Source organism: Podarcis tiliguerta (genome assembly GCF_965153285.1).
Source record: "Podarcis tiliguerta genome assembly, chromosome: 4".
Lineage (NCBI taxonomy): Eukaryota > Metazoa > Chordata > Lepidosauria > Squamata > Lacertidae > Podarcis > Podarcis tiliguerta.
The window spans coordinates 58,443,700-58,463,511 of record NC_139537.1 but is presented as its reverse complement, the minus strand read 5'-3'; the positions used below and the strand labels follow the sequence as shown (position 1 = coordinate 58,463,511).

The window sequence follows — 19,812 nt, the reverse complement described above, 5'->3', positions numbered from 1 at the left end:
AGCTCGGTCCTGTAGTCATTTCATGCATTCCTATGCATGTCTGGTCAGAAGAAAACTCAATGAGACTTACTTTCAGGCAAGTTTTTATAGGATTACAGCCTAAATGAGCTAAAGGAAGCCAATACAAGGTTAGCTGTTTAATGTATCACACTGGGAGAAAGCAGGGGGAGAGAAATATCAAAGAATGAACCAAAACAAGAGCTAGATACAGATTGCATTTTAATAAAATACACTTCTATGCACATCTACAGTGTGGAATATAATTTGCAGTTCATTTTAACACATCTGATATCAAGTTGTTCTTACATGTGTTAAATATTTGTTGTTCAATGGTGTAACAATATACTCTTATTATTATATTCTACACTGATTACTACCCTTGCTCGCCAAAAGCACATCAAAGTTTCATACAACAAAATGCAAACACTAAACACTTCTGAAAAATCACTCCTATATTGAAACAATATAGCCCCTGCTGCTGCTGCTATAGAATTTTGCCTTTGAATAATGGCAATTAAATTTAAGAGTGTGTCCCTTTTTATTGTGTTTACTATCAGTATAACAATAATTAGAAGACAAAATTTAAATCCACCAACCACATTTTAATTAATAGTATTCACATTTTAGGGCTACTTTAGATTCTCATCAATAGATTATCTTGTCTGCCATAGAAAATACTGTGATACGTGACATTAGTACCATGATATCATGGACCACATTTAGTACAAAGAAGCCAACATTAATAGCTCCATTCACACATCATATATACAGACAGAGTAGTTACTAGGCCAGGGCAGCAGTTCTTAACTGACCTCATGTCACCAGTGTTGCTGTAGCTTACCAGGAGGGAGAAGGGATATTTGTATTCAGACGTCTGTACTTCTCATGTTGCAACTGATACCTTTACAGCAGCCAGGTACTCCAGTCTTACTTAGACTTAGACTGGGAAGAGACTTCTATAATCCACTAAACTAGGCAGGGCTTCATGAAGAAACCTTGAGGTTTGGTGCACTTCCCAGTCTTAAACTTAGAAAGCAATGGTGGCTTAAAGGCAACAATGGCCAAACTGCACTGGCCTCTGCTTTCTTCTGCCTCAATGTTTTACCTTGCAGTTGGCCCTGGGTTATCACTGGACTTCCTCAATACCGTTCTCAAGTTCCTCATGATACATTGCCAAACTATTTGCAGTCATGATTAATCTCAATAAAGATACAGCCTTCTTTTCACCCAACTCCTTCCACCAAAATTCACTATGATTGCAACAATCTGTGCATATTTTATAGAGTGCTTCCAAAAGCACCACTTATAATTAAATGTAAATGTAAATTTATAATTAAATGTAATTAAACAGGTACACAGTGGCTTCTATCACAAAAGAAACTGCTGTGTCTTAAGAGTGACAGCTAGACCAGAACTACTTTTCCTAACCCACTCCTCCTTATTTTCTTATTATTCTATCATCCCAAAATGTAAGAAAAACAATAGCCCCTTTATTGAGGAAGATATCTATATTAGCTTGATTGCAATAATACAAACAGTGAGGTGCATTAATCTAGTTTTAGTCAAATGATTGTATGAATACATTATCCATAGAGAAATACCAAGACCATCCACATATTAAGACAGATTCAATCCGAAATCAGCAAAATATTTTCCACAGAGAATATTCAAAGGTGCTACTACACAATGTAAGCCAAATACTAATGAGGCTTGTTAAGATAATGAACAACTGTAAATAAGCTACTTACGTTTGTCGGTCCTGATACATCTTGTTAACTTTTTCCCACTGGTAAGTAAGCTGTGTCAGCTTTTCCTGTATCCTTCCAGCTTCTCCAGGTGTGGCACTTTTTAAAACTGCAGTCTTCTTATTGCGAATAACTTCAATCTGTCCTGAGTATCTCCCTAGGCTGTCTTTAATTTTCTGCAATGCCATGTTAAGCAACACAAAAGATGAATCAGATACAATTGAAAAGAAGCAGCAAGCTTTTGTCTAAAATATGTAGCATATAATACTCCTAGCTTTTGATTGAACAATGAATATAGGCTTGAGATTGTATGAGAGGTGAAGCTGTGAGTAGTAATTCAAAGAAGATACTAGGGATGTAGTGTGAGGGAGTTATAGCCCTGGAGTGTGTGTGTGTGAGGGAATTAATGGACTTGGGGAGTAAAAGAAAAGCGAGGGGAGTTTTGGTGGAGAGGTTTAGTGGAAAGATCCAATATAAAAGGCAAAGGAGAAATGGCTTGTTTAACGTTCTGTGTGTGAGTCTGTGTCAGAGAGAGAGAGAGAATGCATGTGTGAGTAAAGGCACCCCTTATGCACCCCGTACTCGTGTGCAACCATATTTACTCAGGTCACCGCAAAATAGATAGATTGGCTTTTTCTTGCTCCGGGCTACTGCCGGAGCAAGGGAAGGCAGCCTTTGATTAACCAATGGGGCAGGAGACACCTTCTCCCTGCCACTATCCGTGCCCCCATCCTGGCACCAGTTCTGCTGGGTGCCCTTCTCAGCTCCCACCCTCAGTGGCCAGCCACTGGCACTGCGGGCACTGGCTCTCCTCAGGCAGGCATGCATTTGCAGAGCAGAAATATGTTTAAGCTGCTTTAGATGCCATCAGTGTGTTTGTAAACTGGCTAGGAAAAGTGCACTCTGATTTCATTTTAAGAATGGAGAAAGAAAGGCTTAGAGAAGCCCATTAGCAGATGAAGTGGCAATAGCGCTTGGGAACTGTATCAATTTCATTGCTCTTGAAATCAAATCAAAGGAATTTTGATGGCCATTTATTTTTGTTTCCTAAAATTTGCCTCTCTCTGACAGTTAAGAACAAAATTCTCTAGTAATTTGACTTTTCAGAAATTTGTGTGCCAAGCATCCAAATCAGGTTGGAAAGTGTATTCATTCACGTTGGTTCTATGGATTGTGGTTAATTGGGTTTTGCTCAGCTACGGGGAAGGGCTATTTTAAACTTTACCATTTAGACTTCATTTCTAAAATTGAGTTCCTCAGTTCTTTCCTAGGCTTATTTGATAGAATCCAGATGTGCATTTCTTTTACAAAAATGCAAATATATTTTTAGAAAACAAAATATCTACAGGATGAGGCATTCTTCTGGAATGAATACCAAATCTGTAATCATATTTCAGTTTCTATATTGATATCATAAATGAGAGAAGCACAGCTTGTACCATTCATGAATGAGAGAAAAAGATCCACTACTTAATCGCAGTCTTAAATATGTACTAGAACTATGAATCATAATATTTGCTACAACTTTCATAAATCCAGCACATTTAAAGAGGATTATGTATGCATTCTTGCTGGGAGAATGAAAGGTTTAGAGTGATTAATGAATATCTAGCATAAACAGAAATGGTGAGGATTCCTAAGGAGAACTGGTGGATTTACATATATAATCTTTGGGGATAAGGACAAAAATCACAGCCAAGGCAGAGACAAAGGGTTATAATTATCTGGAATTGACATTTTTAGTGGAGATTTCTATTCACCTACAAATGCTATGTGCTGTCAGAAATAATCCTTATGGAAAACAACATTTATTAACGTATTCCTGGCCTGATTTATCAATGATTGAGTAAACCACCAGCCTAGAAATGTTCTACTAGAATTGAGTAGCCTAGGTTCACTATTCACTGATGAAACTTACTGGATGATCACTTAGGCCAGTCACTGTCAGAGGAACGTACTTTTTGCATGCAACTCACTATTTTTCAGTCTAACATATGTCACAGTGTTGTTATGAGGATATAGTGCACCGGAAAACAATGAGCAAATCATAGGAAGAGCACAATGTTAACACTACACTACTGGGGAACATGAAGACTGATGGCTGGTTCTTTCAGGAAGAAGATTCTGGAGTGGCAGACCAAGGGGTCTCAAATTTCATCAGCAGCCTGTGCAATGCCCAAATTCAGCACCCCTGTCTCTCGTCTTCTATTCTTCATCACAGTTGTCCAGTGTGACCAAACCAGTCACACTCTCCTAAATCCGCCTCTGATATAGACCATAGCAATATACTGTGTATGTTTATAAGGATGGGAAGGCTACTCCCATTATTTTTGCCCGCTTGGTTTATGTTCTCACTTAACGAGCAGAACAATCCAAAATCCCCTTACACAGTGCAGGAGAGATTAGGTGGAGATGTCCCTTTGCCCAGCTCTTTAGACTCACTTAGCCTCTTGCCGGCCACCAAACGTGTGGGAAGGCAGGTAGCTCACTGGCGGTATTCATTCCAGAGGAAAGTCCCAAATCAGGGCATTCTGAGAGCAGAGAGAGGGTGGGACTCCAGAATTTTCAGGATCCCCAGTTGGCTACATGATGACAATTGGGCCTGATCAGTTTGCCTTCCACTACTGTGAACAACAGGACTGCAGATTCAGTGGTTGATCAGCAAAATCCCATTTGCAGATAACTTAAAACTTAGTCCTCATAGGGCCATGTATTGGGTTCTATGGAAACCAGGGTCTCTAAGCTGATTCCATAACCTTGGCTGCAACTGATGGCTATTGTTGAGACTATTTAACTCGGGACCAGTTTCAGTTTCCCATAAAAGGGTATTAATTAAACATGCTATCAAAAAACAGTTAACAAAAGACTTTAAAACATACTTCTACCTACTACTGTCTTGAAATTTGATTCATGTGAATCTACTAGGGATAAAAAATCAACCACAATTTAATTTTAAACCTTCTCCAACCAGCAGCTATACAATTTATGTCCCATGTTTCTATTTTTATTCCAGGATAATGACAATGATGAATGATTTTACCAGGAAATAAATATCCATTCATTACGAAGCTCAGATCAAAACTATATCCCTTACGAAAGCATATGAATCTGTAAGATCTATTTGGCTACTGTGATAGATTTATTTCGGAGGAAGATGGAACTGTGCCCACAACTACCATCTCTTGACATTTTAACAGTTCAGTTAAATTAAACCTACAGCAATAGTTACTTGTAACCATGTTAATCAGTATCATTAAAGTTGGTGTCAGCTACAATAATATCAAATACATGTGGAATAACAAGTGATTAGTTATGGAAATAATTCATACTGAGATGCGCAAATGTGTGACTTTAAAGAGTACTAATGGGGATCCATTCATCTGCTACTAATCCTTTTGCTGGGCCATTGATTCTCTGACCAATACAGTTGACAACATGGAAAACACATAACAGTAAAGGACCAAATAACAGTAATTTATACAGTATCTAATTTTTGCATAATCTAACCACATCAGCAAGAGTAATTATTTTTTAGTAAAGAATAGCAACAACAATGTCATCATACACTTTAAAAAGTAATCTGGGCGTAAGATTCAAGAAAATATTGAATAATATATTAGGAGCAACATAAACATAAAATGGTTATGGACTGATTTACGCTAATTAATACCAAATAACTTTGTACTGTATTGCTTATCATTTCTTTATGGATATATACACTACTGTTACATTGACATTTATATATTTTCTTTTTTATTACTAACAAAAAAAAACACCTTAAAAATTGCCTAAAGACGTTTTGTTGCCACTGCTTTGCGTGGATGTTTCTGTACATTTGTCCTCTTTCTCGTTTTTGTTTAAATTTCATTTTTTAACTCAGTGTGTATCTCATGCTGAACTAGTGAGGTTTACTGTCCTCTTCCCATGTGCCCCAAAATCTCCTACGGTGGTCCGCCAACCCTCCAAAGCTGATGTTAAGGGCATAGGAAAATGATGGGGATAGGAGAGTAAGTTCTGTTGCTCATATGGGAGTCCCTTGCACTAGCAGAGCTGTTGCGTTAGATATGGCCTGTATTTCCTAACCCCATTTACCTGGGACTAAGCCCTTTTAATGGGGTTAACTCTCAGGTAAGTGGAGTTGGGACTGCAACCTAGTTTAGGAAATTGGTTTTTGGGTTTTTTTAATGCCAAGAGAGAAAATTAAAGAAAGAAACTGACCAAAGGAGAAGCAACAGAGTCTTCTGGCACCTTATGGTATAAGCTTTTGTGAACTATATCACTGTGCAATGGTACATTACCTTCAAATTATTATTCAAATTATTCAAATTGTTTGAGTCTTACCATGAGGCACTCTTCTTGTCTGACAAGATCCTCACAGTCCCTCCCCTGCAGACTGGGAGAATTAAGGAGGTCTTCCACATCAGACAAAGCTTGTAGAAGCCGAAGGATTTCTGCCAGGTATGCAGAAGGCACATAAGAGGTTTCCACAGTCATACCTTCAGTCATCACAACAGTTGTCTCCTCACGAACTGTTTGCTGGTATAGATATACAACAGAATTTTTCCTTTAGTTTCAAAAAATGGTCACTGCACTTAAAAAATAGTAATATATAAACAATGTAGCACCCCACCTCAAATTATACAACCATAATAAACATATCCTGCTAATTCATTTGATTGTGATATTTAATGCTTCATATAGTAGGGCATTTTTATCTTACTTCTCCAAAAATGTAAATCTGGCTAACTATGATGGCTAACTATGGGACATTAGTGACTATGGTTCTGAGACCATAAAAGGTGAGAGGAGTAGGTGCGTATGGGGCTTCTGCAGACTTTTCCTAGCAGCATAGTCATATAAATCTATAAATAAAGAACATACAAGCTAGATGGGAAATCCTAACATGGAAAGCTCCCCTGAAAGTGCTACGTAGATGTGCCAAGTTTTTCAGCACAATGATTAGCTCTAGTTCCAAAATCTGAGTTTTATTTCAAGATTTTCATCTGGAATTCAAAAATTAACTTGTGTGAACTATTAAGATTCTTTTAAATTTTTGCTAAATTTTAACTACGGACTGAATTTTACACACTGACCACACATTAAAGACTAGTTCACACATCTCTCTTTACCCCATTGTTGATGTTTCAATAATTTTTCTTAAGATTTTGATAACAATACAATGCCAGCTACAAACATCATGTTAAAGTGCAAAAAGCGAAAGGGAAATAATAAGGTGGGGGACACACACAAAACTACAACAGTTGGCAAGGGTAAGGTCAGCTAAGCCATGAGCTTGTGCCATTATTCTGTATAATCTTACACCGTTTCTGTTTGGTCCTTTAGGTGTGTACAGTAGATGACAATATAAACCAGGAAAGTAGGGAGTGATGGGGAATCACGAGAGTGCATAGTTCCAACCAGTTCTGTTGCCATTTGTTAGGCAACATAATCTGTTTTAGTAACTATTGCCAGGATGTAGAAATTGGATTGGGTCTCTTATCATGCATTAGATGGCAGTTTTCCTATGTACCTCTTGTTATAATGCTGTAACAGTCCATTCCCCATGAACATCAGATGCATAGTTTCTAGTAGTGAATCCTAGCACCCCCATTTTACCATTTGAGAACTGGTTGATACTTGTGTCCCTACTGACTTTGGAAACACTGGGTTAGCAGATGTGTAAGCATGCTCTACTCCACTCCCAATTTTCAGCTCATATACATGACTCACACACACATCCCACCATCACAACACAGAGAACACCACTCCATTGTACACTGCTCTGAAGTCCTTCATCTCCTGAATGTAAATCAGAAACTTCAAAGTGATTTTAGGAGCATATACAATTTATTATTATTCAATAAACTGGATCATTGGTAACACTGAAACTGGGTAGGGATGCTGGTTCTGCCAATGAAGTCAAATTTAGGCTGTGCAATGAGTGCAGGAGTTAGAGACAGAAATTTTTGTCTGAATTGTAAAGTAAGGTACTGGATTTAGCCAAGACCACATTTGAATTGAGTCAGGCAACAAAATGTCTTGAGCTGGTACTGTAAGGATGCAATGGGAAAATAATGCATGTTAAAAAGGGTGGTGTGTTGTTTAGTTGTTTATTCGTGTCCGACTCTTCATGACCCCATGGACCAGAGCACGCCAGGCACTTCTGTCTTCCACTGCCTCCTGCAGTTTGGTCAAACTCATGCTGGTAGCTTCGAGAACACTATCCAACCATCTCATCCTCTGTCGTCCCCTTCTTCTTGTGCCCTCAATCTTTCCCAACATCAGGGTCATTTCCAGGGAGTCTTCTCTTCTCATGAGGTGGCCAAAGTACTGGAGCCTCAGCTTCACAATCTGCCCTTCCAGTGAGCACTCAGGGTTGATTTCCTTTAAAATGGATAGGTTTGATCTTCTTGCAGTCCATGGGACTCTCAATAGTCTCCTCCAGCACCATAATTCAAAAGCATCAATTCTTCGGCGATCAGCCTTCTTTATGGTCCAGCTCTCACTTCCATACAAAAATGGTGGTGAACAAAGGGCAAAAATTGGCACCATTCCACTACCCAATAGATAAACCATTGTCTAAGAGAACAAGCTCGACTAAGTTGTTGAAATAAGTACAATAGCCTTAGGGCAACTATTCTACAAAATCCCAAGGTGGACCCCACATAACTCTTTCTATGGAAGCAAGAAGATTCAGATAGCCAAATAAGCATATGCTCGTTCTAGCTTAAATCATGTCATCTTAAATTGGATGAATGTGCTATGCAAGGCAGATTCCCAGTATTTTAAGCTTTGCCTATCACAGTCTGCATTAAGATGCTAACATATTGGAATGGTATTTTCAGTATAAAAGCTATAGAGGGGTGCATTGTGCAAGTTTAATTACATCTTTCTGATCAACTAAACTCTCTTCTGAATTTATTATAGAACTCAGTAAATGTGAAAGGTCCTAAATAGCAGACTTTGCAAAGTGCTGAGATAAATCTCAGCAATATTATGTACATATCAATATAGCCCCAAATTCATGGTTGGGCAATACCTTTATTAGGATCAACCAAAAATGTCAAGCTTGCCCTGATTTAAGGACATTTTGGTTAGTCCTAATAAAGGTATTGCCCAAGTATGGATGGTGGGGATTTTTCTTATGCACCAACACAACTACTTTTGCTTTTTACATCCAGATGGAAATATTTTCAGAATGTTGATAAATCTATTGGTACATCTGAAAGTACTATAACCGATCCACTTCGAAAAGTGAAAATATCAGTTAATATTTATTGTTTAAAAATTGTACAAAGCATACTGTATTCTCTCATCATAATTTTGAATATGCATAATCTTTTTGACTGCCCTCATTTAACACTAATAGCACTCTGTTTTTTAACCACTGCTGTGTTGTACATTACTAACTGCAGGCTTACATCAACATATCTTGTGAGACACAGTTCTGTCTATATCTCCTTGTTTTCCCTGTATCAAAAACTACATACCGCCAGCTCAAAAATGGCATATAACTGAAGAAAGAAGAAGCACAAATTACTTGGGTTACTTCCCACTTTTAGACTGTATTATATAAAGTACGACTGAACAGTCTTACCTGTGAGATCTATGAGCACCAGGTAGCAATCAGAGCTCACAGGTCTCATGAGAGGGGGTATCTACATGCCCAGCTACCTACAGAAGTGCTTCTCTTTTCCATGTATGTGTAACAAAGGAACTGGCTCTGAGAAAATGCAGGACGCTATAGCATAGTATTATTATGTATATGTGATTGTATCCAATGCTGTATGAGCAGTATTCAACTCACACAACAGAACTTTCCTCTCTTTTCAATCATCCTCCAATGTTCTGGAGCATATTTTCAGGGTGTGCAGGAGACTGAAGGGGATAAGGGCTGGTGTTTCCATTGTACAAGTGGAATTCTGTTGTACAAGCAGAATGGCAGCAATTGATACAATCCTGTTAACTTTTGGGATGCCCCGAGCTGCAGAATTTTTATACTTGTTTCACAGATGCTGTTATTCAGTTTGCCTTTTAAAACTGATTTATTCTCTCAAAGTAATATTGAGAAGCCTATGGAAAGATTAAGGAAGGTCAAACTTCATTCTGAAAATGCAAAGATGGTTGTGGAGAAGCAATAGTTTACTTTCATCTCAGTATTGTGAGAAGCAAAATAAGAGTTGGTCTCAAAAGTGTAAGAGAGCCAGACAACATCTGAGGAAGAGTTTCACAAATTTAGGAATATTTTCTTAAGCCTCCAAAACATGTCAACTATACATCCAGAACTATAGTAACTGAAATTCTTAAAACAATAAGTGTTAATTCCAGGTAGTATGGAACACATGAAAAACTAAATAAATATTGGATTTCTTAACACCAAAAGAGAAATTCTTCTCCAGGGAATTTACAATATTTACTTAGGCTTGATATAAATGCCTTTTTCATGCACTGCTTGCTATGCCAGAGTGAACTATGAGATTGTCCCACTTGAATGAAGACAAATTCTCAGTCTCCAGAACAGCTAAGGTTTGCTCCATATTGGATGTATATAAATTTTGCATTACTTTTATGAAAAACATAAAGGTGATTTGAGGTATATATAGGTCTTTCTGGATCTGCCTTCAAAATTGACACCCCCCCCCCCCGCTCAAATGAGGGCTTTGTAACTATATGAACATACCGGTAAATCTAGAAGTTGCCCTGTATATGATACATTAGTTGATTTCCAATTAAATAGAAAAACATATTTTATTTAGAAAACCAGTTTTATCCTTGCATTCATTTTATTTCCTCAGTACTCACACTGTATTAGATTGTACAAGAGGAGGACTTTCCAGGCATTACATGTAAATTAGCAAGATATTGCTTTCAAACAGTAACACACAACATTATACAATTATGAAATAAAAACAACACAGTGACCTGGTTTGCATGACCTTATAAGCCAAACTATGGCTTACGACTGCATGGGAATTCAACCTCCTGAAGAGGAAATTGTAACTGCTTTGCTCCTTTGTTCTTTTCCTGGCTAGGCCATACCATGTTGCCCAAAAAAGGACTTGTGTTTAAGCTGCCTTCACACTAACCACAGGCTGTAGCCAATATTTGCAAAGCAGTTTTGTCTGATACTTGTAATGCAGTTTTTAGCATCAGAACATTGAAATGTATCTGCATCATCCTAGAAAGGTGCATGTCAAGGATTCATAAAGACTACAGTGGTACCTCTGGTTACATACGCTTCAGGTTACAGACTCCGCTAACCCAGAAATAGTGCTTCAGGTTAAGAACTTTGATTCAGGATGAGAACAGAAATCGTGCTCCGGCGGCGCGGCAGCAGCAGGAGGCCCCATTAGCTCAAGTGGTGCTTCAGGTTAAGAACAGTTTCAGGTTAAGAATGGACCTCCGGAACGAATTAAGTACTTAACCTGAGGTACTACTGTATTAGTGTTCCACAGTAAGAACTCTGCCCTTCCTCCATAGTCAACTCTCTCCATCTCTCTCTCTCTCTCTCTTACTTTTTAAAATCTGCCTTTTTGCAGCAACATGTTATTTTGCTTATCTCCATTTACTTTTAATGAAGCCTAAGCATCTGTTTAAACATCAATTTTGCAGAGGAGATTTTTCAGAGTTTATTCCCTCCTCCCCCCCCATCTAAATCTTGTTTTTTAAAAAAAGTAAAAGAATATTTGGAGGTGGAGAAAGCACCATATTTAATGGTATTTAAATACTGGTCTGTTCCACCCAATATATAGAATAGGAAGATGTAAACGTCAAGCTTTCCATGAAATATTCTATGATAAAAATCAATTTTCATTTTAGTTTCTTGTGCTCCGTAGCACAATATTTGCAATTAGAGTAAACAAAAAACAAAACCCATGATATTCCCCCACTTCCTGACATGTCCCAACTGCTAGCTAAGTTGATATATAAATTACAAGTTTACTCCAGGCAAGCCTGCTTGTGACCTTCAGTAGCTGATTGAAATGCAGAATTCCTCTCCACAGGGTGTATTCCATGGCCATTTGGACTGCAGTTCTAGCCCACCACACAGCAGATCCTGATAGTCATGCCATATTTTAATATCCTATATGAGGCAGGTTTGATAGGTAAGTGAATATAGCTTTCTGTGAAGCAGATATTTGAACCACATTTAGGTCGTATGCAATAAAATTATTTTCACTTAGACTTACACTATTTCTCTTAGAAACAAGTAACAATTATTGCTAGCATTCGCAAATGCATATGCAGCTGTTAAAGGTATTCTATCATTGTGTTATTATTTTTTACTATAAGAAACAAATGAAAATACTCATTTCTAATGATTAGCTATGTTATTTTAATTTAGTATTAGTAGAAGCAGTAGCATAGCAAATATTCAGAGTAGTCATTCTTAACTTATAACACTGAAACTGCTTTAAATGGCTTCAGCTAATTATAAATCACTGTGTGATGGATCTTATGTGGAATGCCCTTCAAATCCTATTACTCTTTTTGATAAAAGGAAGCCATTTCCAGTAAGAATACTTGAAGAATTTGATCTCAGAGAATTACACTGTGAATTGATCTGATCTGTACCTCCAGAACTAATGTTCAGATTGAAATTCACTTATCCCCCATATTTCACACATCGTAGTTGCTCATCCACCATATTTCCAAAATATTCCAGTGTAATTATTGGTTTAAAAAATGTATTGAAAGTACACTGAGAAATGTGCAGTTTGAGGGGAAAACATTCTTTTGAATGAATATCTGAATGTGATAGTTTGTATAGATTATTTATCTTTAACAGATTAATGTGGATGGGATGGGGTAGACTTTTAAGTGAGAAAAGAGGTGAAAATGGCATGCACTTGAAATAGGCCCATCTACAGTGCCCAGTAAGTGTACAAAAGAACCTTTATTAATTTATTAAATCTATATCCTGACTTTCCTTCCAAAGAAGTCCAGGGTGACAAGCAACAAGTGATAAAACAATGAAAACATCTTAAAAGCAATTCCAACACAGATGCACACTGGGAAAGATCTCAACATAAAAGGCTTGTTAAGCCTTTAAAAGAAGAATATCTCTTGAAAGAAGAATATCTCATGAAGGCACAAAAAAGGCAACTGAGATGGCTCCTGTCTGATATTTAAGGGGAAGACATTCCAAAGGGCTGGTGCCACAACACTAAAGGCCTGATTCCTATAACGCGCAGAATCATAGAATTGCAGATCTGGAAGAATGAGGATCATCTAGTCCAGGACTATACAGCTATCCCACATGGGGACTGAACCTGCAACCTTGGCATTATCAGCACCACGCTCTAGCCAGCTGAGCTGGAGAACAGACCTCCTGATAAGATGGTATCTGTCAGAAGCTCTCACCTCAGAGCACTGTGATTGACTGGATAAAAATAAGGGGTGAGGCGATCTTTGAGATATCTTCATCCCAAGCTGTATATAGCTTTATACACCAGAACCAGAACCTTGCATTTAGCCTGGTAGCTAACTGGCAGCCAACATAAGTGCTTTCATTGTATTACATTAAAAGCCCTTTATGAAATGCAATGAAATCACACTTTCACCAACAGAAGAGTGGGGAAAAGATATTGTGTAACTCTGTTGCCATCAGTGAAACTAAAAGGCGATGAAGAAACCAAACACCCTTCTATAAATACGGTATAGTGCTCACCACTACAGCTGCAATACTGCACTCAAGGAGATAATATAACAAGGTAGGTAGGCTATAGAGGCTCATTGTTGCTAAAAAATTACAGGAACCTTATTTGTCTTGTTATTCAATTTATGCAAGGCATGTGAGTCTCTTGTTAACTTTGAAAGAGTCACTAACTTTAATAGACATCTAAACAATAAGTGACAATCCTTTTTTTTTTAAGCTCCCTGGGAAGCCCTTTCTGTTAATTGTTCATCCTTTCTATTCACCAGTGCATCTTTGTTAAGCCAACTGCACTGTATTCAGTTGCTAAAAGCAATTCTGAAAGCTGTATTATATTGAGAGGAAATGTGAAAATTGCATGGCACTTTGCCCAAATAACATACTCAATTGTAAAAAATTAAAACATTGGAGCAGGAAAATAACCATTGTGATCTTGTGCTGAATTAATAGACAATATTGCATTTGGGAGTGGGGGGATACATAGCCTTAACAGCTTAGATATTCAGTCAGATGTAGAAAAGCTACACATTTAAATTCAGTGTGTTATCATAACCCTCACTGCCATATAACACCACTTTGCAAGTATGAACACACTGTAGACCTACCACTAAACAATTAAAACCCTCCATTTGGCAGAGTGATGCAAAGTATTCAGATCTAAATGGAACGGCTGGGAGGGAACAGATTTCATCCAATTCTTTCTTGTGGCTTAATAACATATCAAATTTGAAAGAGGAGAGATAAATTGTATGGCACTGTTTCCAACAGAGGTGACTTGATTACTCAAATGTTCCTGCCTGACTGCTCATTTTCCTTATATTCTCTGCACACCTGTGTCTATAGAAACAGAGTGTGAAGATCTGGTTGCTTGCTATATAAGTATGTAAATACTGTGCACATATTTCATTTTTTTCTATCAAAAAAATGGCTAAATATGTGTCCTTGACATGCTTTTGCCAGCAATAATATCTTAGTGAACTAGTGCTGAAAGTGGATAGGTTGGTTAAATTATCCTTTCTGGTTTCTAACAGATAAGCAAAAGTACTATGGTGATATGTTTGCAGAACAATTCCCACGAGGTGCTCTTATAAAAATAGTGTATTAGCCTTCTATTTTTAAAGGAATGATAAAACCAGAGAAGACTTAAAACTAATTCAGCTATGAACTACTTGCAGTTGAACATGACGAAACAAAGTCTGTAGACTTACCTTAATGCGCAGTCTTTTTCAACATTCACTTTTATAATACCCTAGAACATGTTTAGATGGCTAAATATAAGTAATGGCCACTTGCCTTGCACCACCTCCAGCCACCCTAGAGCCTTCATAAGAGAGCGGTTTCCAGAGGAAGAACTGTGAGAAGAGAGGCTCTGTTTGTCATTATGGGGTGATTGGTTTCACCTGTCCTGCCCCACCTCCAGCCTGAGGAATCTTCAGAAGCTCTATGTGTATGTGTATTTTAATGAGCTGAATAGAGAGAGATCATGAGTTGTGGGAGTGTGGAGTGTGTGTTAGAAACTAACAGTGCTTTGTTTACTATTTTGTTAATGCTGTTAATATTGTTTTTTATGAATTGTTATAACTTTATATAAATTATAAATGCTGTATTGATTTGTTAATCATATATGACTTTTGCTTTAACTGTGATGTTTAGCTTATTTTTTAGTTGCTTTGTTAAAAGTTTTATAGATTGTAATTGTTTTACTGATGATTTGTTAATTGTTCTATATGTTATGCCGTTTTTGTGACATTCTATTATGTTATTCTGTCATATTATCTATTCTATCATATTATTGTTATTTACTGTTTGTAAGCCAGTTTGGGATTCATTTGAATGTTGGTATGCTCTTTTAAAAGCACATCCTAGTACAAAACATTTCCAGTTTATGAGGTTGTTTGTTTTTGGACTCTCCTTGATTGAGCAGCAGAATGATGGATTATGTGAAATAGAATGTGCTGAGGTTGAGCCCTTGATCTTTAAAAGTGTGTGAGGACAAGCCAAACACCATGGCTGCAAACAAGAGCTTTATTTATGCTGCAAAATAATGCAGTGTATTTCTAAATACCAGAGGCTATGGACAAACAGGCAATGCTATCACCATATTGCCCTTAAAAAAAAAAAAAAGACTTCCCTAGAACAGCAGACTGGCAACTAGATGGAACTTTGATCTCACCACCAAGCATAGCTAGGGCAGTCTGTATAATTGGCATAGGGAAAGGATTGGGTTCAAAGGTATTTTTTCCTAATGGAAGAATCTTTGGGCACAATACAAAATCTTCCTCCTATATGCACTGGTTTGTCTGGACTGCAGCAAAATTGTTTCCCCAATTGTAGAATCACTTGATTTCTACATTTTGTTCTAATAACAATTCTCCTAAGCAGAACACCAAATACTGGAATGTGAATTTCTTTTCAGTTTTTCTGCACATTCCTTTCTGTACATGGTTGACTACATTATACATACATCTCTAAACAGTAAGGAACTACTTCACTGAAGATTTGTTGGCTTCTTAGTCAGGTTAATGAATAAAAGTTTCACCAAGAAATGGAAAACCTGAGGAATATACTCCACAAACTTAAGGGCAGAAAATTGAAGGTGTAGTCTCTTTCCAAAATCCTGTATAGCAAACATTGAACTGATGTAAATGGGATAACCAAGCAGATTAACAGCAACTGTGTTTTTTGATTTTTTAAAGCCCCCCCCCCCCCATTTTACTGCAGCTGTAATTACTGTGCACTAAATACACTGTAAAAAAGCACCCTCTGCTAAGCAAGTGGGGGCAATTTCCATGATAATGAAAGGCATCTATATTCAATATATGATTGTATTTATGAGATCACTTATGTAAACTTTATGAAAATATTTTCTGTAACCAAAGTTAGCTTCTGATTTCAAAAAAGCATGAGAAATTTCCATAGTGCCATATATACATTAATACGTCCTCACAACATCCCTGTGAGGTAGGAAATGTCTATTCACTAGTTTTACAAATGAAACATTGGTCCACAGATTAAGTGAAATGGTGCATGTAATACAATTCTCATGCACTGAACATAACATGTTGCTCTCATCAGGGTTTTTTTTTAAATAGGAAATGCTATTCTTGTAATACATATATACAAACCAGAACTACAATTCTTTCAGTACCTAAAAGCTTAACTCAGCAAACCTGATTGCATCCTTTATTTGAAAGTACAATTTCAGATAAGACATATTTCCCAATGGCAGAGGTCTGCTGGATAGGTGAAAGAAGCATTCTCCCTCCTCCAGAAGTTATTAAAAAGAACATTTGAATTGTTTAGTGAAAAACTGAGAAAAATTATGTATTGTCCTATTAAGCTGAAAAAAGACTATGTTATGTATAAGAAGTAGAAATAAAAATTCTCCAATCTGTTCTTAGGTGTGTAGATTGTACATCATGAGGAAATAAAAGCTAATTAGTTTTTGCATGGGATGGTAGGTTGAAAATACATATTTCTGAGTCACGCATGTTTATTGAACAAAATAAATGTATGGCACGCTGACAGGTTTAAACCGGTAATGTTATGGAAAATATGAGGCAACAAAAATTAAGATGTACTTTTGTTGAATACTAAGGAATCTCTGCTGTTTATACTTGCTTTCTTGTGTTTTTAAATTTTTTTAGGGCATTATCCAGGCAAATCGTGTACCATGAGGTTTATACTGTATGGTAAAATAAGGTGGCCCACATTTGCTGACCAGAGACTTTGTTTTAGGCAAGTTGGCATAGAAGTGGGGACTCTCATTGTTAGTAGGGTTCTGTTAGTAGCAGGATTTGCAAACATACATGTTTGCCAGGAACAACTCACAATTTGTGCATAGTTGAGTCTTCGAAATTGAGCAAATTTGCTCTCAATATCTCGCCAGCGCTTGCTGAGCTGTATCAGGGTTGGTTCCACTGCTTTTGCAGCCCCATCCTTAGACAAGCGATCAGCTTGTCTCTGTACCGCATTCAGCTCTTCCTTCTTCTTCTCCAATTCTCGATCAATTTCCTATTGAGCAAAATCAATACAGGGCCCAGGACAATTAGCTAACTAGATAATAAACTCCTAAGAATTAGCAAAATACTTCGGTAGAATCTTTCCCAACTTTATTGTTACAAACAAAAAAGTACACTTATTTTTATTTATTTTTGTTTACAATTAGACAGAAAAAAACAAAGGTGAGTATTGGGTCATTGATTTTAAATATTTAAGTGACATGTGTATTCTGGATAGTAATGTGGGCCCATATATTAACTGTCTAATACTCCCTAGCACAGTCTGACAGGTAATTGGAAAGATAGCTGTAATGTACAGAAACCACATATTAAATACCCATAGTGATTGTCAGTTGCATGGTTAGAGTTTTTAATTGTTTTTCTCAACGGAGAAGAAGCAAAGAACTCAACAGAGAATGAAGCAAAAGAAGACGATGCAAAATAAACGAGGCAATTCTTTGACAACAAATAAGTAAATCTTTAGAATTTTGACAATGAAATATGTTTATGTTCTGATGAAAATGAATGTGCTAACATGAAAAAAGAGTTCATCCATATACCGATAAGTCATTTGCTCATCTGGAATAAAGATACAGAATCAATTATTTTTTTTCTGTAAAGCAATGGAAGTTTCTAAACAGAGTACACTTGATATACATAAGTAAAGTATTATTTCCTATAATTTTCTAAAATCTATTTAATGTAACATTTGCAAGGACACAAGGATAGGAATATGCAAGTCAACAAGCATTACTTAAATCATTTAAATAATAATATTAAGTATTGAACTACTATATCTCTACATCTTATTACATTTACATACAGTGACACATATATGAATAATAATAATAATAATAATAATATATGTAACACTGCTTCTAAATTGGCATTACCTTTAGCTTCTGTTCATCTTGGGGGTCTGGTAAACTTGCTATTTTTTTCTCAATGTCATCCAGCCAGCTCATTAGATCATCAGCCTGCCTCTTATACTGATACCATTGAGGAGAAATCTCCAAAGCTTTTTTCCTTCTTTGAGACCTCAGATCCTGTTCACAATGCAGACATTATTAGAACTGCAAAAACAAGCTCATACTATGGCCTAGTTTGCATGTTGAAATAAGCCACAGTTTGTCTTAAACTATGGTTTAATTGTGATTCTACCTTCAGCAGCCACGCAGGTTCCGTCAGCTTCTCCCCCTGCCCAATTCATTCAAGCAAGCCATAATATTATTTCATGTTTTATCCAAGAGACAGTTTGGGATGAAAACCTCTGCAGCACAGAAAGAGCAGTCTGCCGTCAGCCTGCTGCATCCATACCTCAGTGCTACCTGACTGGCCATCTCATTAGACTAAGAAACTACCTTTGCTAACTATAACTCTGCAGAGCATATATGAATGAGTTGTGTGACTGAGAGCTCTTGAATCAATGAAACTGATAAATTAGGTTGGAAAACTGGTGTCACTGTCTTGGTCCTTATGCTTTGATCCTGGCTTGCGTTTGTGATCAATAGCAGATGATGGAGTCCGGTGACAGCCCTTACATGACTTCCCAACAGTGGAGCTGCATCTGCTAATCAGGAGGGAGAGTGGGGGGAGCCAGACAGGAGTGGATGCAGGCCCGTGCAGAGCTTGTATGCAGACCTTCCAGGGCGGGAGTCTTCTTAGACCAAAGAGCCAGGCAGAGGGCCTTCTTGGTGGTGGTGCCCGCCCTGTGGAACACCCTCCCATCAGATGTCAAGGAAATAAGCAACTATCTAGCTTTTAGAAGACACCCGAAGGCAGCCCTGTTTAGGGAAGTTTTTAATGTTTGATGTTTTATTCTGTTTTTAATCTGTTGGGAGCTGCCCAGCCAGATGGGTGGGGTATAAATAATAAATTTATTGTTATTGTTATTTAAAGTTATAGACTCAAACAAAAGAGCAGCTGGTCCCTTGCAGGGGCCCCCAGCTGGCTTAGCCCTCCAAGGCCTAGGAACACACCAGGGCGGATACCAACACTGAACAAACACACCAGGAGGAGCAACATATTGGCTCTGTGCTTGGAGGTAAGCAGTGCCACCACGTCTTTTCATCTGCTGCTGTTCATGAAATCTAGACTATAATTGGTTTGTTTCAAACCATGAGTGCTAAAATGGAAATAAACTGCCACTGTGGGGGGAAGGGGAAGAAGCTATGTGCGGGGGGGGGGAATCCGGAGAGGAAGCGCATTCACAATTAAACCATCGTTTAAGACAAACAGTGATTTATTGCAAATTGTGAACAAGGCATACAAATGGTGGCCAATATGTACACGGCGGTGGGGGTGGTATATGAATAGTTATGCAAATAGATGAACCATGATTGTACTATAAGTAAAGGCTAAATATTTTCTTCTTTACTTGTTTCTCTAAGTAGGCTATGTTAATTTCTGT

General features: G+C 37.5%; 1 protein-coding gene across 22 annotated transcripts in view; it reads right to left on the bottom strand.

Moving 5' to 3' along the window:
* Positions 1–19,812, bottom strand: part of DMD (dystrophin) — a 984,302-nt gene that overhangs the window by 483,000 nt on the left and 481,490 nt on the right. For all 22 annotated transcript variants that reach the window (XM_083438913.1, XM_083438919.1, XM_083438923.1 and 19 more), the window contains 4 exons: positions 18,296–18,448; positions 17,233–17,415; positions 6,087–6,281; positions 1,749–1,921 (listed from right to left, as the gene is read on the bottom strand). In XM_083438913.1, coding sequence (XP_083295039.1) covers positions 1,749–1,921; positions 6,087–6,281; positions 17,233–17,415; positions 18,296–18,448 — 704 coding nt within the window. The remainder of the gene's footprint in view (positions 1–1,748; positions 1,922–6,086; positions 6,282–17,232; positions 17,416–18,295; positions 18,449–19,812) is intronic.